At 39.8% G+C, this 24633-nt stretch overlaps 1 protein-coding gene across 11 annotated transcripts in view; it reads left to right on the top strand.

Moving 5' to 3' along the window:
• The window catches only part of TLE4 (TLE family member 4, transcriptional corepressor), a 151359-nt gene that overhangs the window by 35688 nt on the left and 91038 nt on the right, over window positions 1–24633 (top strand). For 4 of the 11 annotated variants that reach the window (XM_005907019.3, XM_070375725.1, XM_070375726.1 and 1 more), the window contains exons 5-6: window positions 3871–3933; window positions 18555–18629. In XM_005907019.3, the coding sequence (XP_005907081.2) occupies window positions 3871–3933; window positions 18555–18629 (138 nt within the window). The remainder of the gene's footprint in view (window positions 1–3870; window positions 3934–18554; window positions 18630–24633) is intronic. The other 7 variants (XM_070375732.1, XM_070375731.1, XM_070375734.1 and 4 more) reach the window with 2 other exon arrangements.

Here is a 24633-nt window from a genome sequence, read left to right as displayed (position 1 = left end):
AAAAAGGGTATACATGGTTTTTCTCAGTGTTTTTTGTTTCATTACTAACTGGTCATGCTGCCAGTCTACTGGCCATCACCACTTTCGGGGGTTAGTTAGCCTGTCAGCATTCGTGTGCCAGGTGTCAAGTGCGTAACCAAGAGACTTTCATAGAATGCCCTTTTTGTTAAGTTGCCTTTTCCTAAAATATTTTGTGCAAACAGGTTTTTTTTTTTTTGTGGGATGGTCATTGTTTTTGTTGGTTCTTATTGGAGGGTGGCATAAGGGTCGGAAATTATAGGAAGAGGAGATAGAATGGTAGTGAATTGAGGGTAGGAAAATACGTGTGGAATTAAAAAAAAATGAATATCTTGATGGATTGAGGAAGTCATAATAAAAATGTCAAGATTGTTAATGTATTTGACAAACTATGGCTGCAAAAACAATAATTTTGTTGTATTTTGGCATGAGCAATTGTTCTTTTATGGGGGCCATTAATGCTGTTTTGGAATATCACTGGCATCTGAAGCAATAGTTAGCAGTTCCATAAAGCACTGAATAGCATGATAACATCCAGAAAGCCCCACAGCAGTATTTCAGAGTCTCTGCCCTTTTAAATGGGCTATCTGTGAATGGACTTGCTCAGGGATGCCGGAGCCGCTTCACCTATAAATTTGATTGGAAGCTACAGTGCTGGCATAGGCTGATGGATAGCAGATTAGAGCCCTGATTAACCATGAGATTCGAAGACTGGGAATATATTGTCTAAGCAAGATTCGTCAGATGCAATCAGAATTTCAAGTGGTCAGATGAAATTCAAATGTGTATTGTGGCTTTTCCTCCCCTGGTGCTTTTCCTCCTAGGTTGCCTCCCCGCCCCCACACTCCCTTTCTTTCTGCAAAGCTGAAAAATACTTCTTTGATGAATCTGCTCCTTACCCTAAAGCTGTCTGTCTGTTATTCATCAGAAAGCAGGTCGCAGTTCAGTGAGCAGAAGAAAAGATTTTAATAGAAGCTGTGCCAAGGGCTGTAATGCATCATTTTAGGGCCCTAATTACATTACAATGACAAATATCAATGGTGACAACAGCAATAACCTACATCCTTTAATGGCTGTGCTGGAAAAGGAGTTTGGGCCCCACGCCATTAAATTAGACTCAGTTTCAAAACATAGGCCATTAGAAGTGTGTGTCCACAGTATTATTGGCTGATCGGTGAAGCCAGTGGAAAGGCCTGTAAATAAATGATGCTTCCCTAAAGCTGGGTCCTATGGGACAAAAGAGGCAAAATGAGATGACCATGGAAGCAGCAGTGTTTCCGAGGCAACTTTAGCTTTCAAAGTGAGGAATGACCTGCTTAATTTCATGAAATCACACACACGCATCCAACCCCCCTGATGCCAATTAGCCAGACCAGGAAGATCCATTGGCGTGACAACTTAGAGAAATTAAGAAGTCTTTTAGACAAAAGGAGACCTTTAAAGACAAAAGTTTGGAAGGTTTCTGCCCCTGCCACCCCCGGTCCTGTTGTGTGTGTGTGTTAACATACATGAATCAATAAAAGGACTTTCTGACTTTCCTATATTTATTTTTGAGGAAGTGTAGGTTTGTGTTTTCATAGTTGCTCAGACTTAACATAGCCTCGGCCCCAAATTAAAGGAGCAAAATAAATACTACTTGGTTTTTATTTTGCCAGATGAGTGAGTTTCCTTAGAGCAGTTTTTATTGCCTAGATTATGTAGGCAAACTAAAGAACTCAGTTTTCTTATGTGCCCACACATTTTTCAACCCTCCTAGCAAGGGACTATTTTATTTATGTAAACAACATAATGAGGAAAATATGCTTGGCAGATGGTTCTGAGCATTAGAATCATCAGTTTGGTCTGCCCCAAAGTGTCTCATTATCTTTTATTCTCTCCCCCTCCACCTCTCCCTACAAAAAGCTTAACAACCAAATGCCTCTGAGACTAGTGCTTTCAGTCTGGTGAATGCTACTCTATTTTCTCAGCTCGCGCTGGAATTTCACCCTATAACCACTGTGGTATGTTCATCCAGGTGGAGAGTGGTTTGGTGATTCCCATTGCAGCTTTTCATGGTGGTTTAAGCATTCTTAAAGGATAGCTAAATGCTCCACGGGGCCAGGGCAGTAAATTAAATCAGGTCAGCACAGTTGGGCCCTTATTCACTGCTGCTTATTGGTGCTGGGTTTTTGTCCATCCTATTAGGAATGCAGGCTGGAATGGAAAGCTGAGGTCTGAAACTTCATGGTGAATTTGTGTTTTCTCTTGGCTGGCAAAGTTTTTAAGGTGCAAGTATTTAAAAGATCGCATAGCCACAAAGTCAAAAGGGTTGCTGAGGAAAGAAGGAAACCTAGATTGCACAAGTAGAGTGTCGCTGTCATTCTGGTTATGACTTAGCAAGAAAAGGAGAATTTTTGTCCTCTTATAAAATGAGGAACTGACTGTGGATGGAATTTATGTTAAGAATGTCTCAGGTATAGTGATTGCTTTTTGTTTTCTGTCTCCCATCAGTTCTTGCCTCTCCTTTTCCCTACTCTGTCGTTTAAAAATAAGCTATTTTGATAGATGTTAACTGAACTTAACTGCAGTCATCTTTTCACAGTTTATGTAAGTCAAATCATTATGCTGTACACCTTAACCTTATAGAGTGTTGTATGTCAATTATATCTCAATAAAACTGGAAAAAATTTTTGTATGTATGTGTATAAAAACCCTGTGTCTACATGACTCTGCTACCCCGTGGACTGTAGCCTACCAGGCTTCTCCGTCCATGGGAGTCTCCAGGCAAGAATACTGGAGTGGGTTACCATTTCCTTCTCCAGGGGATCTTCCTGACCCAGGGATCAAACCCGGGTCTCCTGCATTGGAGGCAGACGCTTTAACCTCTGAGCCACCAGGGAAGCCCAAACTATATAAGGAGCCATCTGCTAATATAAATTAAGGTGAAAATCAGTGAAGCTTTTTATAGAAAATGTATTGGTATTTCTTTTTTATTTTTAACTTACTGTAGCATGCTAATATAAATTAAGGTGAAAATCAGTGAAGCTTTTTATAGAAAATGTATTGGTATTTCTTTTTTATTTTTAACTTACTGTAGCATGCTATTTGTCTAAAATTTGAACACTTAAAAAATTAATAGAGAATAAACTATTATCTGACATTATTGGGACTTTTACAGCTCTATAGTACGGTGGTAATTAATGTTCCTGAGGTTAGTCTCCATATATAAACAATTGCTTTTTTGCACACTGAAAACCCTGATGGAGCACATTTGGAAATTTTAATGATTGAGGAAAACATGGCATTTCCCAGCAGTATATAACTAAGGATCTGAATTAATTAGGTCATGTAGGTGGGTTGGGTGCTGTTCATTTGGAAGGTTGGAGACTTGATTATGAAATCCCAGTGCTGATGTTTATTTAAAGCAAAGGCCACAAATGTAGAAGTCCAGTGAGTTAACTGAGAAAAGTTGGGGTGTAGGGAAGGATGTATCTTTACCATCTAAACTCAAAGACAAGGTTTTATAAAGAACCACATAGAGTGAATAAGGGTCCTGTTAAACGCTTTTGAAAACAGATTTCCAGTCATGAAAATTAAATTCCTTTTTATGTTGTCCTGCTGCTTGAAGATTGACTTTTTAAGATGAATGCTGGTTAATAAGTTGTGGTATTAACGTGGCACTGTTGTCACTGCCTCCTTCTAATGGGCTTGCTGATGATAGTTTGCCTCTTCCTTAGGAAATACTCCTGCCAGAATATAAAGTGTGTTTTAATATCAGCCTGCTAATATTTCGGGAATTTGTAACCAGCTGACTGTTCTCTTTATTGCTTTCCTTTCCTTTTTTTTTTTCTTTCTTTTTTTTTTTTTTTGCAGGCAGAGATTGTCAAGAGGCTGAACGCTATCTGTGCACAAGTCATTCCTTTCCTGTCCCAAGAGGTAAGGCAGGTGGTTTCAAGCATTGGGCTGGAAGGTACCATTTTAGTGATTTTGCAGATAAAACTTGACTCTTTGGCCTTGTCTGTCTCTTGGTATTTGCATTGCGTATTTCTAAGATACAATGTTCGCACTCCAACTTCTACACCTTACTAACATCCATTGGAATATGGTTGTTTTTATATAATGGAGTATTTTCTAATGTGCTAAGCAAAATTCAGTTATTAAAATACTTTGCTGTCATTGGACTACGTAGTGTTGCTCAGAATTTTGATTTCGTCATAACGGCATCTAATAGGGCAGATTGAAAAATTGCCCAGAGGACAGCAGCTGGTTCTACACTTTTGTCACTGAGCATTAAGAGTTGGCAGAAGCTATATCAAACATAAAGGCTTTTCATAGTAAACAGGCTAATGTAACTTTTGGCCAGCAGCTTTTCAAAAGTTACTTCTTATTACCTGGTGAAATCTTTATATAATGGGTGCATTTGGGAAAAGACATAAAGGATGGACTCTGGACTCAATTCTGAGTACCACGGCCTTCACGCCTGGCCACGCCCCAGCGTGCAGCTCACCTTGCTTGCTTCTGCTCCTCCTGGTGGACATGTGCATGCTGCCCACAGGTGTGCACAGGGTGGGATGAGAAGGTGCATTTTGATTGCATTGTGCTTCCTGGTGGCTCCCCCCGCCACCGCTTGCTTGCTTGCTTTTAGTAGTTACAAAGTTTGGGTGCACGGCTGGAGAGGGAATTTTTGCTTCTGGACTACTGAATTCTTCATTTGCTCAGATCAGATCAGCTGTGAGAAGGAAGAAGCTAATAAAAGGAGTAGCTGTATGCCTTGCAGCCACAGTGCTTGCCGTGGGCTGGAAGGCACCAAGGCACTTTTATACTCCTACCCTTTGGTTGTGTCACGTTGCTTTTCCGGAGGGCAGTTCACTTGCCTGCCTGCCAGTGGGCATGTGCTGAGGTTAGCATGCAGCCAGTGTTTGAACATGCATGTGTGTTAGAGGTATGTGGATCCCTGTCTGACTTCTTATTTGGTCATTATTGGGTTAGATCTCAATAGCCATGACGACCTTTCAGTGGGAATATATCCTTTAGGGGCTCTCGTATTCACAAACTGTGGACTTAAATTAACATCCTGAATTCAAATGCTCTTGTGGATCACAAACAACAAAGGATGTATTGTCTTTCTCATCCTTTAGCTGTAACCACAAAACCACCACCCACTGTATCCCCATTTACCTATTGCTACTCAGGATTTGCTTGTTGACCAGATTACATGGAGTGGTGAAAGCACTAAAGGGGTCCATTTGCATTTCTTTAGGAAGCCTGGCTGCCCCTTGCCTGATCAGACCAGCGTGTGTCTCTTTAAGCAGCTCTGCTTTATGGAGATGGCCAGTGGGAAGAAATGTGTATCCGATTGTGCTACGGACAGGCTGAGGTGGTGTTCCCCAAGGCAGAAGGAGAAAGTCTGAATTTTTCTTGGGGTGGTGTTAGATTTTAGACTTCCTCAGGCATAGACTCCTACGCATAATTACCAGTACAGCTTATTCCCGTGGCATTTTTTGCGGGATCTGTGGGGTTATGTTCAGATGTGGGAGGAGATCTTAGGGTGTTGGTGGAGCTAGCTCATTTGCCAGTAGGTCGTTTTCCCACGTGAGTTATGTTGTTTGTGTGAGCAGGCCCGGTAGGAACAGAATGTGTAATGGTAGTGGTGCTGAGCAAGACTGGACTGGAATTAATTGGCTCAGGAAGTCGTCCCCTGTAGAGGAAAGCCGTAGGGAGATACTGGCAACTCCTTTTCTGCTTTAAGCTGGGAGGATGGGCATCATAATCTCACTGCTATTTATTTCCCTAATACTTTTGACATTTCTTGGTTGAAATCCTTGACATGTGTCATGAATGACCTGTGTTACGGTTTTCTAAGTCCTGATTCTGTGTATGTCTTCTCTTCTGCTTGCTTTGGATCTAATTGACTCTTCCTTTCTTAGTGTCCTAAGGTGTGTGTATAGCCTTTAATGTGTGGGCCTCTGACATGTTTGTTCCTGTCCATTCTAGGCCTCTGTGATGTTTTGTGTCTGAACACTGCCCACCTTGTTTCCTCTTCTGGGCATTCTGTGAGCGTCACACTCCTCGCTTCTATCCTGAGGCCAGATGGACTGTAATCTGGAGGGTGGGGAGGAGACAGGTTATTAGAGGAAGATGAATTCTATTTCCTGTCTCTTCAGAGGCATGGAAAATCACTCTTGCATGGCTGCAAGCATCACTTGGTGCTGGGACTGAAGGCTTTTAATCTGATCTCTTAACAGCAGCTCTCTGTGTGACAGTCTTGCTGCCAGGGTGGCAGCTGTGGCGTTAGAATTCATTGTGAAATATTTTTATTTAAAAAGCAAATGAAACTAAAAGTAAATAAAAAGTGGTTTTATTTCTAAAAGTATTTAGAAAAAAAAAGACTAGTCCTGAAGACTGTAGTGTGTAAGCTACAGGACAGTGATTGGAGGCATTTTTTGGAGTTTCCCAGGAGCAGGAGGTAAATTTACAGACGTCTAAATAAATCTATTTTTAATTTAGTTCCCATATGCTGATTAATGTACCTACTTAATATCGCTTGTGTCTAGTGTATTGCATTTTCTAAAATTAAAAAAATGTATATATAGTACTGGATGACAACTATTGGATAAATTTAGTTTTACCTACAAGACTTGAGGGGGAAATAAGTTGTATAATTATAGCTCAAAGATTTGGAGTATGTCTATGTATGTAACATCAGAGAAAAGTATTTTCTTATTAGGTTTCACTAAACACTTTAAAAAATTATAGCCCATCTCTATTTCAGTGATGTGCTTACCGCACTCTCAGCTACTTCCAGAGTCCCAGAGATATTGCCAACTGTTTACATGAAGTGAGTAATCATCTCTTACAACTCTTAAAAATTTCACAGGATCCTTAAATCAGGATTTCAAGAAACCTATGAGTGAGTCCTCATCTACCTGAAGCTGCTCTTTTCTCCCACTTTGTTTTGGCGTTAGGGGATGGGTAAGACTTCTTTATATCCTGTGGCCCTCAGATTTCAAAGGCAAATCTCAAAGTAGTAAATGGGAAGTCCTCTGTCTCACTTCAAGTCTCGTTTGCTGAGGAGGAACTATAATCAGCTTCCTGTTGGCAGTTCCATAAGCAGGAGATGGGCTCACGTCTGAGCCCAGTGCTGGGCTCCCTGTTACAAATTGCGTGGCTTACTATAACCTAGTTAAGTGGGATGACCTTTAGCAAGTGATTTGCCTCTTTAAGCCTCAGTTTCCTCATCAATAGGATGACGTTAATAATAGCATGTAGCACATATGATTGCTGTGAGGATTACCTGGGATTGTCTGTGTGCAATTTGGCACATAATAATAAGCAGCTATTGAGGCTGACTGGCAATAGTAGCTGAGCAACAGCCGAGGAGCTCTGAGTTCCCTTCCAAGAGGACCTGGAGCCAGGCCTCCTCCCCTTTTACTCACTGCTCTTTGGAAGAACGAGTATTGCTTGTCTTCCTCTGATGTCCTTACAGAAGAAAAAAGTATAAATTAAAACAATAGCCTGTGAACTGTGAACTAGCTGAAAATTCAGTGAGGCATATTGGGTAGGGCTCAGGGGTGATTTTCTTGTAGCTCCCAAAAATAGTTTTCCCATTTAGTAAACACCTGTCTCTCCCCAACCAGCAAAGATCCAAAAGGGTGACAGCTCTTCAAGGTGTTCAACCTGTAGAGCTCACCTCAGGAGATGCAGTGGTTTTGGATGGGGTCTGTGTTCTACCCACAGAACTATTAAAAAAAAAAAATTTCTCAACCCTATTGGGAGACTGGCTGTTTTAAATACCTGGCGGCTTAGCTGGAGTTAATTTTGTTTTTCCAAGTAGTTTCTGTGGATGAACTCTCTTTTTTCATCAGCGATTTCAGGATATAGCTTGAAGACCCTTAGACCTTAGGAGCCCTCAGCAAAATTGAAGAATGCCTAAAAGTCCATACTTATGGCCTTGTCTCCAGTGTCCCCTTGCCCCCTTTCCAGGGACATACATTTAGGGAGATTCTAATGCAGATTGAAAACTATGTGCCACTTGTTACGCCCTGGCAGCAGGGCACAGTGTTTCTGCTAATTTGGCATTTGCACCAACTCTGGCTCTTACTGGCTTTATACTGGGAGAGTTCATCTCTGTGAGTTGTAATATTCCCATACATGATGAGAGGAACCCCTTTTGCAGCGTGTATTGTATGTATTAAAATGTAAAGCACTGGGGATAGTAAATGCCAGTAGTTGTCGTTGTTTCAACATTTCTTGGCAAATGAATTTTATTCCAGCTTATTTTGGGTCCCAAGGCATTTGGAGAGGAGGGACTTGGTAAAAACTGGGAGGAGTTGAAGGTAATGCTTCCAAAAGGACTGGCTGGCGGTCTTCCTGTGAGGTGAGCTAGGCCTGCAGCTCCAGAGGCTGTTTGCAGCCAGTGGGTGGTTAGCTCCACACAGACCATCTTCCAGAACTGAGGGAATACCATCTTTCAGAACGGAGGGAATATTTTTGGGAAACCAGTAAGTATTCTCTTATCCTATTAGATTAAGCATTAAGTAAATATTGGGCACTAGCTAAGGATCTTACTTAGACGACATTTGTGCTTTTTGGACTTTCCCCCCCTTGAATTATAAAATGGAATAGTTTATTTTTGAGAGTATGTTTCATGGTGACTGACAGGTGTTCTTAAGACATTTGAGAACTTCAAACCTCTAATAGACTATAGGTCAGTAGATGGTAATGTATTATGTGATAGTTGAAAGTCTTCTTTCCCCAGAGTAATGTTTGTATTTTTCAGAAACTTGTTGCTTCCCTAATAAGGAGCAGAGTTCGTTGAAAGAATTAGGTTATTCGTGAAGCAGTGTACTAAGAGCCCAAGGTCAGGCAGACTTGGGACCAGATCCTGGCTTAGCCACTTGCTTCTTTTATCATGTTGAACACAATACTTTTATTTATTTATTTTTTTTGGATTGAAGTTTTCTTATCTGAAAAATGGGACACCTGTACTACAGGGTTGCTATATGAGGACTTCAGTCGCTCAGTCGTGTCCGACTTTTTGCGACCCCGTGAACCGCAGCACGCCAGGCCTCCCTGTCCATCACCAACTCCCGGAGTCCACCCAAACCCATGTCCATTAGTCGGTGATGCCATCCAACCATCTCATCCTCTGTAATCCCCTTCTCCTCCTGCTCTCAATCTTTCCCAGCATCAGGGTCTTTTCAAATGAGTCAGCTCTTCGCATCAGGTGGCCAAAGTATTGGAGTTACAGCTTCAACATCAGTCCTTCCAATGAACACTCAGGACTGATCTCCTTTAGGATGGACTGGTTGGATCTCTTTGCAGTCCAAGGGACTCTCGAGTCTTCTCCAACACCACAGTTCAAAAGCATCAATTCTTCAGCGCTCAGCTTTCTTCACAGTCCAACTCTCACATCCATACATGACCACTGGAAAAACCATAGCCTTGACTAGATGGAGCTTTGTGGACTAGTGATCATGTAAAAGACCTAGCTGGGCATCAGGCTGCTGTTAAAGAGACTAAAGGAATAGTGATTTGGGCAAGTTTGTTTTCCTCTCAAATAACAGTTTGCATAGAAGCACCTGTAGCTAATTTGGTGACTCCACAATATTGTGAAGTCAACTTCCTTCTCTGTTGATATTCATCATGCTTGCACTACCATGTCCTCCCCCAGCCAGCAGGAAGGATGAGACAGGACATGTGCTTTCTCTTTCTTAAGGACATGATGTGAATGCTGCTCCCATTTGTGCTCACTTTGCAGTGGCCAGTGCCTAGTTATGTGCCCATAGCTAGTTGCAAGGGAGACTTGGAAGTGCAGTCCTAGCTGAGTATGCCCACCTAAAACTTAAACTTAACAGAAGAGAAAGGATTTCAGGAGACAGCTAGCAATTGTTTCTAGATACAGTGCTATGCATAAAATAGTGAGCATTATTATTATTGCCAGTGTTGATTTGAAGGGAAGTCATATTGAACCAATGGTATGTGTTTGTTACAAACTTTAGCTCTGACTATATAATCAGCACAACCCATATTTTAGCAATCACAGAAAAGATAAAATAATGCATAGTTCTTGTTATAGAAATCTCCTCCAGGGTCTAAACTGTAGGGAAAAGAGTCACCCATCAAGTATTGTTTATCATTCATACATCCACAGAGGGTGGAAAGGAACCTGACTTAAACAGTGGTGGGCCCTGTGGGCTGTCTAGATCTAGATGCACAGCCTGTGTTTATGCCCATACTTTGTAAAAAGCACAGAGACTTTTGAAGACACCTCTTAATTGAAGACTGGGTTATAGGAATCACTCATAGGCCTGCCATATTTTACAGTAGCCTTGCTAGAAGGAAAATGCTGCTTGTTGTTAAGGAAATAGCTTCTGATAAGTGGAACATTTGTGAACCCTTACATTATATCTATCTCAGACATACCCCTCGTCTATCTCAGACACACTCTTGTGCATACATCTTGTCCTTGAGCTGGAAAAAATGGAATCACAATTTTTTGATAGTTTCCTTCCCCTCCAAATCATGGAAAATAAATTGGATAAGTCATTCTTGGTTTTGTGGCATTTTAAGACATCTCAGGAAAAAGTAGCTCAGGTTGATTGTTTTGCAGCACCAATTTGATCCATTTTAGTGTCTTGGACTTCAAGCCATTTGTATCCACAGCCTGAAGTAACCTGAAAGGTATGTTTGTACCTAACTGGACACAGTGAAAGAACAGGACGTGGTTCCTTAGGACCAGTGGCTTCCTAATTCCCATTTATTAAACCATGGTCATCGTTAGATTTGGAGAAATTACATTATTCATCTTTAACCTTGTTTTCAACAGGTTGTTACAACTTGTTTCTAGGGCCTTCGGTGCCAAGGAGATAAATATTACCCTCCTCCTTTAGACTTCTGCAATTCCTTTGCTGAGGTTTTTTATTTCTTGAGTTCTTTAAGCAGAAAGCAGGCTTCTTGGAGGCTGTGGAGGAGCCCAGATTGGAGTGAGCAGCTCTTTTTGCCTTGCATCCGTGATTATTAACTTGGAAGAAAAAAAAGAATTCAAATCATTGTTTTGAACACATTTTAACAAAAAAGCTCTCTGATCATTAGAATTTTTAGAAGTAAAAATTTTAAGCCATTTTACTTTTATTCTTATATTTATCTAAAGAAAAGGGAACATTCCAACTTGAATGCTTTGAGGGCAAATTTAATTTTAACTTAAAACTTTTTATTTCCTTGTTAGCTTTTCTAATGAGTAGTAGTACCAAGTAGTTGTGTTTTCTCTAGAATTCTATAGGTTTATTTAGGTGGTCTACCTTGCATTTAAATAGTAGAAAAATAATACACAATTATATAGTAATTACAATTGTATAATACTGATACCATAAGTTCCAGTAGGCTAAGATAGCCAGTCAAATCAAATGACACATGAATTTCTGTTTCGTATTTCTACTTTCCATAAATTTGGTCTTTTTAATTTGATGAAAAACAAAACCTTTCACTATGTTATGAGGTACAGTTGTATGTGTAGTGCTGTTTTTTTTTTTTTTTTTTAAATTTTTTTTGGCACCTAGCTTAACATGATACTGAATTACTCTGAACTGCATTTTGCATGTATAGAATAATTGGAAAATAGAAGTTGAAAACTGTGATCAGTCACTTTCATATTGTGCCTTAGGGAGGAAATGAACAAAATGCAGTGGTTACATGGACTGGTGGCAGTGTTCTCGCCTCATAATGGCACCAGGTTAACTTGTCTTATTCCTTGTTAACTTTGTAAGGAATCAATGGCTTGTGGATAACATGGTTTGATGTAGGAGAGCTTGGCTGAAATCACCAGGGATCCCCTGATAAGTATGCAGTGACACCTGTAAGACCATCTTCCGAGATCATTCATTAAGTGCCAGCAGCCTTCACCGGACATGTCTGCTTCGCATTCATGCCATTTTATCAGTGTTGGTAATGTGTTGTGACGTGCTGTCATGTCTAAGGAATGTCCTAAAATGACTAACGCACCTGGATCGGGGCTTTTGAGGATTTGGACCAGTTTTCTACTTTTTACATTGGGCAGCCTTTCATTTAAAACATTATTTCTTACAACACTGAATGAGGCATCAGAGCATAATCCTGTCCCATGTTCCATGGTTGACTAATTGGCTTGTTCTGCATGGTCGTATATTTTGATTGACAGTTGGATACTTGGTGAGATCCTTATGGTAGCATCATAACCTGCTTCCCCTTAGGAAATGAAAGATGGTTCTCAAGAGGGAGAACTTTTTTTCTGTAGGCTTTTTTGCCTTGCATTGTGAATATAAACAAGAAAAAGAAAAATAATTCAAATCATTATTTTGAACACACTTAATCAAATGTGGGCCTCCTTCCAAAGGCAGCAATGCCAATTCTTATCAGTATGTGTCCAAGAAAATTGGTACATATTTGAGAACCTGACTCATTTCTTTGACTTTTTGTTAGATAGCAGTTGGATTATTACTGGACCTAAGCTTTAAGGTACCTTAGGTTAGAGCTGCATTGTAGCCATAGCCATAAGTGGCTATCTAGATTTAAATTAAGGTTAAATATGAGTGGCTTTGTGGCTCAAATAGTAAGCAATCTGTCTACAATGTGAGAGACCCAGGTTTGATCCCTGGGTCAGGAAGTTCCCCTGGAGAAGAGAATGGCAGTCCGCTCCAGTATTCTTGCCTGGAGAATCCCTTGGACAGAGAAGCTTGGAGGGCTATAGTCCACGGGGTCGCCGAGAGTGCACATGACTTGAGTGACTAATGCTTTCACTTTGACTTTTCAAAGTTAAATATTGTTAAAAACTCAGTTTCTCAGTCACAGTAGTCACGTTTCGGGTGCACTATCCACCCATATTTGGCTAGGCACTACAGCACAGATTAGAACATTTCCAACATCGCGGAGTTTTGTGTTGGAATGCTCTGGACCTGTAGAGCTTATTGGACATATCAATAAAGAACGCCTTGCCTGCATGTGAGTTCTTGAGAATGATGAAGACAAGGCCACGTGGTCAGTACGAGAAAGACACAGGCGACAGTTTCCAAAGTGTGTCCTGAGAGCCAAAGTTCCACAGCCAAGATTATTTGGAAAGGCCTGCGTACGTATTTGCCCTCTTTTGAGATTTGAAACTGAGCAAATGAGCAGTTTGCCTGGTGTTAGTTGAATTAAATCTTGTGAGTTTTAAAATTTTGTGTAAGTAATACCTAATTTCTTAGGGGACTAACATTCCTTGGAATAATATTTAGGAAAGACTGACTAGAAGGATTTTGGTTAAATTTAAAGCTTATTTGTGCTAGTAAACTGCTGAAGAAGGCTCAGTGGATTTTAGTCTGACTTAATAGACATGGAGTGACACTTCTACTGGGGTTTGATCTGCTCAGGATCCACTTGAATCTGGATGGGCATGTTGGGTACAATCAGAGGAGTATCTAGAAGGATGGGTCTCTGAGAGACAGTGACCTCGAGATGTTTAACCTGGAATGAAGAAAATTGAAAACATGCATCATGCCATTTTCAAATCTTTGAGGTGCACTACTGTGGAAGAGAAATTAGAGGCAAATTGGGTGGGAAGAAGTTACAGGGAGATCGATTTCTACTCAATAATAGAGCCCATTGCCCCAAAGTGGATAAAGCTTGTGCATGAGGTTGTGAGTTCAGGCCCCAGTATCTTTCCCTTTAGAATATTGCATTAGCTCTCTTCCTCTAATCTGGTTCACCCCCCCTGCCATCCACCTTCTTCACTATTACCGGATCCATCTGACTAAAATGCAGAACTGATAGCACTCCGCAGCTTAAAATTTTTAAATAAGAAGTATCGTCCCAGGGTAAAGTCCAGCTTCTTTGCCTGTCATGCAAAGCTTTTCACTGTTTGGCTCCTCCTGCCTCGCAGAGTTCACTCCCCTCTAGTATGTGGTTCTGTGGAGTATGCCTGCACCATACTCAGATGACATGTGAATGCCTACCTCTGTTGACCTGTGAATACCTCTTCCTCTTGAAAGAGTTTCCCATGTGTGTCTTTGCTATGCCCAGGAAGGGCCTCAGCATCCTACCTTGCCATATCTTTCCAACTTTGTCCCCTCCTCCACCGTCCTTCTGCAGCCACACATTCTTTCTGTTTCTTGATAGACATGTTTCTTTATACTTCGGGACCTTATCCAAGCTGTTCCCTCTGCCTCCGCTTCGTTTCTCCTTCCTTTTTACTCACAGAACTCCTGACCGTTCTCCTAGTCTCAGTTCTTAGGACCACTTCCTTAAAGAATCTTTCTACAGCTCTAAGGTTTGATTAGCTGTTTTTCTGATAAGCAATTGTGTAGCATCCTGTCATCTTTGTGGAAACTATCCTGCAGTTGTAATTACAAAACCTCTTGAGTATTCACTGTCTTATTCATTAATCTTGGTTCCTACCACAGTGCTTGACACACAGTAGGTGCTTAATAAATAATTGAATGAATGAATAAGAAAACAAAGCCTTTCCTTGTTGCCTCAGGAACTGCGCTAACCATTCCTGCTAATAATCTTCCCTTGTCGTTTAAATCCTTGTATTATAAGATGCTCTGTGTGAATTGTGTGTGTGTGGGAGGGACACGACGTGTGTGTGTGTGTGTGTGTGTGTGTGTGTGTGCTCAGTCATGTCCAACTCTTTGCGACCCCGTGGACTCTAGCCCTCCAGGCTTCTCTGTCCATGGGATTTTCCAGGTCAGAATACTGGAGTGGGTTGCCATTTCCTACTCCAGGGGATCTTCCTGACCCAGGGCTTGGACCTGCGTCTCCTGTATCTCTTGCATTGGCAGGCAGATTCTTTACCACTGTGCCACCTATGGAAGATATATGTGAGTGTGGGGGGAGTGGCATTATCTCTTTCTCACTTTTGCATCTCCACATATCTGGAGAAGAAACCTAGTTCCCTGTACATATCTGTCCTTACTACCCCTATCAAAAAGAGTGATATTAAAAAAAAAATTCTTAAGTTGTGATGTAGTTTTTTAAAGTTTTTTAGATTTAAAAAAGTTTTATTGCCATGTCCCAAAGTATTGCCATGGCAGGTATTGTGAAACGTATGTTCAACATATAAGGAATCTATATTCTCGTGGTTTGTAAATGCCTAATTTTCAGTAGGCTTTATTGGACTTATCATAAGCTTATATTGTTTTAGTCTCTTTCTTGTAGGAAAAAATGTTTTCAGTACTTTAACTGATTAAGTGCAAAAGGTAATTTTATGATGATAGAAGTTAAGTAGGCAAGTGATTTAATGTATAGAGTTTCATTTTACTAGTCCTTTTTTACAACCATGCATGTATTCCCTAAATCACAGTATTTTATTGAGATGTAATTTACACATCATAAAATCATTTTAGGTGTGCAATTCAGTAATTTTTAGTAAATCTTCAGAGTTGTGCAGCCATAATCAGAATCGAGGTATTTTTGTTTGTTTGTGTTCTTTTGGATTTTTTTAGAAAATGATAAATCACAGTATTTTAAAGAATAAATATCTGAGTTCCCCCCCCCCCCCCACCTTTTTTTTCCTCTTCCAAATCCCAGTTTTGGAGGCTCCTCTCTCAGAGACCTGTGGCTATTAATACATTCCTAGTGGCTCCTTACTTGGTGATACTGATAGAAAGTTCAGACTGAGTATCTGAGTGAGCAGCTTGAGCAGTGAGACTGGTCACAGGACTCTTGCTCCTCCAGATTTACTGGGGCTAGAGTGGCTGTCACCACTTGCGGTGAGGCCACAGAGGAGATCGGCAGGAAGTGGGAGAGGAAATGAGATGTGGGTGGAGTGGGAGGAGAGGAGCAGATGGGGAAGGAGAAGAGAAGAGGAAGAGAGGGCAGACATAATGGGAGAGCGATCACAGTTGTAAGAAGATGTGAAAACTTGCTGTATCTTCTGAGCCAGAGAGCTTAATATGTTAAAATTTGAAAATGGAAAAACAGTGCCTCTTTGGGTGCACTTGTGAGAGTATTTTGGGTTTTCTTCCTTCAGTGTTCATTCTTTTATGATCATTTGCCCTTCCTGCTGCTTCTTCAGGGTGTGATACAGTGTTAATGTGTGGCTGAGGTGAGCAGTGTCGGAGTGTTTCTGGTGCTTTCAGAACTCACAAGGGAGGGTGCATTCTTTGTCTTAGGGAGCCCCTGTTGAAAAAGTCCTTAAGTGCCATATGATTCACAGTTGTAAGCAGAAATAGGGAAGTAAAATCCTGAACTACAGGTAAAGTTCAGTTGTGGTATTAGCCCATGGCCATTGCCATGATAGAAAAGGAAGGAGCTGAATCATGACTTCCATTGTCATTTTAGCTCTTTAGCAAGAGTTTCTATAAAAGCATCTGATGTCAGTGTTACGGTTCACTGGTGTGTTTCTGGTTTTCTCAGTAAATGTACCTGATTTTAATGCCAAGTCAGAAAGATATCCCCACTGCCTAAGGCATCTCTGCTCATCTTGGCAGTTGGAATCCAGTTTCTGAAGCAAGAGTTGAGCAATCTTCATGGTAGAAAGGCCCTAACAAGATGTATTTTCTGCATCTCTCTCTCATGGAACTGTTCTTTGAATACTCAATGTGAAGGAGATGATATTTCAGTATATGGAAGTGTTTAAGTAATGTACAGAAATGGCACAGGGTAAGAGCTTTTAAAAACTTGAGTTTAACGAATGGGTGCATGAATGGAATGAGATATGTGTGTTGGATAAGTGTACATGTATTCCTTTGGCTTTTAGTTTCTTGGAAGTTTTGAGCAGCCATTGTTGAGTGTTGGAAAGTAAAAGGTAGAAAATGCCATAAAAATTTTTGTCCATAAGTTCACTTTGAGTATTAGCTAATTCCCAGGATCTTCTGCAGGGTTTTTGTTTGTTTGGTTTTTCTACTTTGCAAGTGCTGCTAGTTTTCACTATGCTGACAACAAGATTTGTCCTAAATCTAAATATGAGCTCTGTGCTTGGCACATGGAAGCTGTTCAGTAAACATATATGATATGGTCAGGTAGTCTTCAGAGGAGAATGACTATGATTGGCCGTTTTTATCACCTATGCCTCTCTGTTCCCTCTAGTGTTTTCATGAATCTTTAGGATTTTTACTTTCAGAGAAAGAGTAAAGTGAATTATTTCACTTTGGCAAATATTTTAAAGATAGATGGAAATATCTATCAAGATTTGGGGAATTGCTTCTGAAGCTCTTATTTGGAAATAAACTCTTGTAATTAAAAGAATCAAGGTATAATGCACTGATCTATTATTTGACAACTTGCTTTGCTTTATTCATGGGCATAAAATAAAGATTAGGAAATCAAGAGTGAAGACACCACATGTAGATAAACTAAAGCAGTTTCCTTTCGCACGTCACCTCCCCCACTACCACCCTACTCAGCTGGGAGATGGAAATAGTGGTCACCAAGTTTATCCCAGTAACTGTGTGTTTGGGTACTTTGGAATGTAGTATTAGGTAGGTTACATAGAACTGATGGCCTTGCTCTTTCTGTGCATTAAGTAGTATGATAGCTGAGCTTCATATGCACTTCAGATCAGTAGAGAAATTAGTACATTTCTCAACTGGAATCAACCAAAAAAAGACTCTTCCCAGCCACACAGAGGAGTACCTGTTTCATAGCACAGTCTTTGGCTCTTCATTTACTAAACCGAGTTGAAAAATATTCACGAAAGACCTATTTTAGACTGAATTGAGTATGTACTAGAGTGTTCAAGTGTATTTAGTTGGGAATAATATTTACATTTTGGGGTACTTGTGTAAGTACTTGTGTATGTCCAGGTATGAGTGCCTCCAGGCAGAGACTTCTACGCCATTTAACTATTCTTATATTAGAAAAATTACTAAAATCAGATATTGCTTTTTCTCTTTAGAGTTGAATCGTGGTCAGAGGGATTTTCCTATACTCTCCATCCTAAGTTTTCAAAAGAAAAATAACTTTAGGATTTTAGTTTTCCTATTGCATTTAAAAGAAATACCTGAAGTCCTTAAACTTTACTGTTGGCAAGAGTTGTACATTTTTAATATCTTTTAAATATGCAGCCCTTCCTGGCAGAAGTAAAAATACGAGCACTTTTTCACGTTTACAGAAGAAACAAACATTGAAGTCTGTGTGTCCTTCTAGTGTCTTCTCTAGCAAATACCAGGTGGAAACTTAAAAATAAGTGCTTATAGGAAATATTTTCAAAACATATTTTTTGTTGGTGGCAGAGAGTAAGGGGATACAGAGAAAGCAGGTGGGATGGGTTGTTTTGTTTTGTTACTGTATCGGAAGATGTTGGGTCACAGTGTACTACTGACTCGAAAGTACAACTTAACTGCTTCTATCAGTTGTAAGCGAGCATCCTTCATGGGGGCGCAGGGATGATCCCTGTGATTGGACGTCCAGTTACTCCTTAGCTTTGTAGAAACAGAGGTACCCTAGACAGTTAGTCTTCCACCACTCGGGGCTTTTATTTGAATATGGAGACCCCCTGAATCCTGTTTTGCATGTAATTAAAGTTAGAGGACATGTTAGGAAAAGCTGTTCTTGACTGACCAGAAAACAAATAATTGTATTCTGTTTCTGATCTTCATTTATAGCACCAGCAACAAGTGGTGCAGGCTGTGGAACGGGCCAAGCAGGTGACCATGGCAGAACTGAACGCCATCATTGGGGTACGTGGCCTTTCCATTTTAGCTCTGATCATCTTAGTGTTTGTCACTGGCTCTCTCTCGCTCTCTCTTTAAATTTTGTTCAGTTGAAGAGGCAAAAGGCAGTAGAGGATCACACAGTGAAATGGAGCACTTTGCCTTCAATCTCACAAAGTTTGATGGCTACCTCAGAAACTCTGGACACATTCTCACCAATTCCAATTGACATGTTCCTGAAAATTCTTCCCCTAGGGAGACTGAGTAGTTCTTTTTCATAGTATTTCTTTCCTTCTCAATCAGCCTCTGTCACTAGCCTATTGCCAGTCAAAAGACACAGATTGCCCTAATGTTAAAATGACCTGATTTCTTTTATCTTTCCTCAAATATAGATTGTCTTAATATCATGTTTAGTGAAATAAAATATACATTTTCACATCTCTCTGCTATTCTTCCTCCCCTTTGATGAGTGGTTCTTAGACTAGTGTCCATTTGTAGTAAAAATGATAGATGACTATATAGCTTTTTGCAAAATCAGCGGCCTGTTTGGAAAATCCCTCATAGTACCAGTAACATTGCTTAGAAATCCTGCTGGAATTCATGGGTTAGAGCAGTTACTCCAATTCCACTTACATTTTTATTCTCCTCAGTTAAGGTAACCAGTAATAAAAAAGGTGCTAAAACTTAGAAAGGCAAGAAATCCTAGCTGAAAAAAGCACAATATTCACATCTCTGTTTATGCAGCTGTTAGAAGTGGTTCTGTAGGTTGTTTTAATGAAGACATGTCAACTGTACTTTCCTCTTTCTGCCCCCTGCCCCCACCCCAATACTTTCTCGTGTATAGATTATACACAAAAGTCTTTTCTCTTTTTTTGCCCTCAGTGTATCAAACACACTTTGAAATGCTAATTATTCCATTTACTTTCATTAAAATTCAAATTGCTGAGTGAAGATGCGGATAAGGGTCGCCTGATAATCAATCTGAAGTGAAGATATTGCTTCAATTATGCCTCTGTCTTTTAACAAGGAAATCAGAACTCTGGGATGGCTGCCGATGGTGGTGGAACTATAGTCTGATTGCAACTTGTTTTTTAATGGGCTATTTTGAGCTCTATTTTGTGTCCCTCTGACCACAAGAAAATACTGGTAATAGATTAGAAGGCATAGTAAATGGAGAAGAGTAACCTTTATTTCCTTGGAAGTGCCCCTTAGAAAGAAGAGGATGAATCACAACAAGCCATGTAGAGACTCGTTTCTTGTACATTTTCTGTGTCCCGGGGGTAGGGGAGAGATGAGAGATGAATACATTTCACAATTAGTTTTTATTTCCAGAAATTCCAGAGAACGGCAGTGTAATAATTTTCTTTTTAAACACTGAGAGAGCTTGAATTTTCACATTAGCGTATATGTTCATACGCGCTGTGTTTGCTTGAAGCACTTGTTGCGTTCCTGTTGGGATATACTTCGGTTACCAAATCTCTCAAGGTCACTCGGCATAGAACCTACTTTTCCCACCTGCTATCCTGTCTCCTGTTGAAGGAGAGAATGTGTGGGTGAGGACCCATAGGAGAGCCTCCTGGGTCATTTCTGGTGTGGTGTTTATTTTTATATGAACTTCTGAAATACAGGTAGCTGGCCTATCTCATGTCTGGTGGACAGCCTTTTCTGGAATGTTTTTTTGTTTCTTTTTCAGTCTTAGTAGTTACTGTCTGTACAGTGGCGAGATTAATCTAAATCAAAAGTGCATTGTTTTGTGTTGGATGTTGCTTAAAGATATGAGGGAAGATATAAAAGCAGAACAAGTTCCCTTTCTTTTGTCACATCAGATATATTTTTAACACTGTTTTATTATATCTATTTCATTTTTACATACTTTGTATTGAATGGGATGGCAGATTGCCTTTTCTCAGGCAGAAGATGATTTATTAGACTGTAGCTGAGTAACTGACAGACATATTGTGCATATATGGGTTTAATTATTAAAGCTAATTTGGTGACCTAAAAACTTATTTGAAGAACTAATTCAGTAGAGCTGCATGCTGTCAAAGCAGTGTGTGCTGTAGTCTGTGGATTTGGTGGCAATTCCAAATTATTTGTATCTGAGCTGAAAATGGAATCAAAATCACGTAATCTGACTATTCTGAAAAACAGATTGCAGAAATAGAAAAACAAAACCAGCAGTTTTGGGAAATCACAAACCAAGTGCAAAGGGAAGATCCCCATCACAACCAGCTCACCTGATGCATTTCTGTGGCTGCTGTTCTTTTTCTTTGTTTTAGCACTTCTTAATTGCCTTGTGTCCAGTACCTTTCAGAGTTACAACATTGTGTACCTTTAAATGCACCTGCTGTTCTGTGCCCCGTTAGGCATGGCTGTGTTGTGAGGTGGTGATATTTTGACCTGCTGCCAAAAGTGATGAGGGGTCAGTTTTAGATTTTTGTGACTTAATTTTTTAGGTAGTCAACAGTGATTTTCTGCACCAAGGGAAATTTCCCTCCTGAGAGGCAAAGACCCATCTGAGCCCCTGCAGACCTTCATTTATTTGCCACTGCATGCGTATCTGTTTTATATGTAGGCACACCATCCAGACAAGCGCAAATGTTCCCCAATTTAATGAAATCTGATGAAGCACCTTTTTAACTCTGCAATATTATTCTACCTTCGTTGGTAAATGAGCCAAACCAGTGATCCATGCAGTTTAAATGCAAAAAGCTGAAGTGAGCCTGAAACCTGGAGAGGCGGCTTGTTCTCTTGACAATAAGCTAGTTGTGTTTAATGGAATGAAACACAGTTATAATGATTTCTTTCACAGGTCATGTTCAGTTTAAAACTGTTGATAGATTGAAATAAGTTAAATATCATTTGTCTTTTATTTATAAGGAAAAAAACCCAGGGAAAGGCCTGTGTTGCTTTCTATAGTTAATATTTCCTGTTTTGCTTTGAATTGTTCGTTTTTTCACATTTCCTCGAAGCTTTCCCAGAGCTCCTCCAAACGGGCTGTGGGAATGTTCTGTATCGAGTTAAATCATGTCATGTGTCCTGCTAGCCACCGTGTTTTTAAATTAGAATCTCTATAAGATCACACTGTTGGAACAACACACAAACTGTAGTTTTAAATCAGTAATATGATCTAATTAGAAATGATGTTTTCATTTCCTGTATTATTAAATTGAGTCATCTGACTATCTTAAAATATTTTTTAAATCCATTACACTATATAATCAGCACATGCTGTGTGAATAATAAAGGAGGCTAAGTTGGAGCCTCATAAGAATTTCACCAAAGAAACTACCATTAAGAAAAAAAGTTTTGTCAGTATGGACATTGGAAAAGAAAATGTTTGGCCTGTAAAAATAGGAAATGGGGTTCCTCTGGATTCCTTCCTCCACTTTCTTAACCTCTTTGAGGAAAGAAATGATGTAAATATGCATTTTTTAAAAAAAGCACACCTCCTTAAAAAATCCTTAAGAACAGGTATGCCATGGATGTTGTAGGAAAATGCAGTTTAGCACAAGAAATGCTGAACCTCAATTTTTAGCAGTGACATTTTAATGATAGGAAGTCTGCAAAATTATTTGCCATCAATTGTGAAGGCAATAACAAGCCTTGGTGGTTTTTCACACTCTCTGTGTTAAGTGCTTTCAGAATGACAGCGTAAACTGTGTTAGAGAACTCCAAGGAAGTAAAACTGATTAAAATGTTCATGCTTGAATGGTGCTGATGGAATAGTTCATTTGGACTTTCTCTACCTCCTGCAGCTCAGGCTGAAATATTAAAATTCAGTGGATTTAAATCTCTCTCCTCTCAGCTTAGGAAAAAAACATTACATTTTAATAGGTTTTAAACCCATAATTCATTGGTTTGGAGCAGCACTATTAAATCTATTTAAATATTACTTGTATTACTAAGGAAATGATTTAAATGACTCTGCCTTTACCATCCTATGTATTTGAGTTAGTTAAAAAAAAAATAAAGACAATACCCTTGGGGTTTTTTTCCCCCTTCATCTTAGCATTTTGTTTTATTATCCTTGTCATATGATTGGCTCTTAAATTACACACACACACCCACCCCTATATGCATTTCAGATTGGCATTATGGCATGACATCTTTCAGTATGACAATTTTAAAATGGTATGTCCTTCTTTTTCCATTATACATTTAAAAACAGCCATTTTAAGTTTCAGAGACATTTAGATCCACCATTATGATAGTTTCCCTTGTTGTTTTTATAAACTAATTAGCCATTAGGCAAAAACCGCCCTGATAGATAGGAATATGTGTATATATTAAAAATGTGTATATGTGTTTTCCCCTCCTTTACATCACAGTCTCCAATAGCACAAAATTTGAGAAGTTTGAAGTATCTGAGAGCTGTACTTTTTCTCTTCTGTGTTTGCTAATAAAGGGCTTTCCAGGGGTATTGTTAAACTTGCAGCGGTTATGCTGTTAACCCTTTGGGCGCAGGTATCTCTGCAGTGCGGAAGCGTTGTTATCCTTCCTGGGCCCACCTTACCCTCATACTCTCCTTATCTACCTTTCTCTCGTCATTCCCATTACAGGTTTTTTTCTGTGGCTTGGCAACACCTCTCCTCAGCTGCCTGGGAGGCTCTTGTGTTTCCCGAGTCCTTACTGTGGGGAATCCACTTTTCACTTCTGCCTGTGAGTGTGAAGGAGTTTCTTCCCACTATGGGATCATCCCAAACTCAGTGGAGTGCTTCCCTCCTCTCCATTAGTTGGGTGATTTTGAAGTGCATTTTGCATATATTCCTTCACTGAGGGTTCCAGCTGGATGGAGCTCAGTTGCCTGAAGTAGTGATTGACTACCTTGTTTTAAGGTTCCCTCTTTCCCTGATCACTTTCCCCAGAGCCACTCCTGTTCTGAAATCACTTCTCCAGATGCAGCCATGTCTTTCCTGGGGGATCTGAGAAGCTCAGTATTTGACCTCATAGGTCTCAACCTCTTTAAGGGGGCTTTCTGGTATAGGCAGGCAATTGAACTCAAGTGCCACAGTCGTAGTTTGTTTTCTGATGTGAGTTCTATGCATGAAACTTTTTTTTTAACATCTCAGCTTTTACCTTATTTTTTAAATGACTACTTTTCAATGAACTGACAATAACTGAAAGCTACTTTTCAATGAGCTTCCCTTTCTTGTTATTCTCCTATCTGGTTACTGTTGGGTATTTTCCAAATGTACATAATATGGAATAAACTTAAAAACAAGCTATAAAATAGATTTGTGTTTTATCAGAGATTGTTATTCTAGCTTTGTCATTACTCGACAGTGTACCTGGAGCTTAAAGTCTTTACAAAAGTGCTGGCCATTGGCTACCTGATGTACACAGATTGATGGGATTAAGGTTGGGGGTAGGGGGTTGGTCTTCTGCAGTTGTAGGGCTTTGCTTACCTGCTTTCACAAAGCATGATAAACATGATTGTATCTGAGTCAAAAAAAGCAGTTTTAACGTTATTCTTCACATTTCTCCCTCTTATATTGGTATGTCTGCTTTCACTTTTTTTTTTTTAAACTTGTTCATTTATTGTGGATCCAGGGGATTGTGTTACTGAGTGATGTAGCTATAATCTAATCTTTGTGCTATAATTTGATGAGGCTCTAAGAGGCAGTAATTTCCTTTCATAACAAAGACTCTCATATATTTAAGTAATTTTAAAACTCTGTCTCTACTTCAGAACTCTCTAAAAAACCTAGATAAGGAACAAAATTTCTGATTTGTGTTTATGATATGCACTCTGTTGATTTCTGTTACAAAGCTTCTCTGGAAGAAATTTCTAGAAGTTTGTCAGTTTTGTTTTTATTTGTTGCTAACCTGACATGCTACTATTCTGCTCTTGTTGCAAGAGAAGCCCTTCACTCCCTCCTTTCCCCTAATAAATGCATTTCCGTAGCTCCAGGTAGAGTTAGGCAAACAGTGTTAGAGGAGCTGCAGAGTGTGTCTGGGTGGGTACATGTGACTTAGCTTAAAGCACGTGGGCTTTGGCTTCCACTAGAAGAAGGTGGAGTGACCTGTC

Source organism: Bos mutus, chromosome 8, assembly GCF_027580195.1.
Source record: "Bos mutus isolate GX-2022 chromosome 8, NWIPB_WYAK_1.1, whole genome shotgun sequence".
Lineage (NCBI taxonomy): Eukaryota > Metazoa > Chordata > Mammalia > Artiodactyla > Bovidae > Bos > Bos mutus.
The sequence above is the reverse complement of the archived record's forward strand: the minus strand, read 5'-3'. Positions and strand labels throughout refer to the sequence as shown.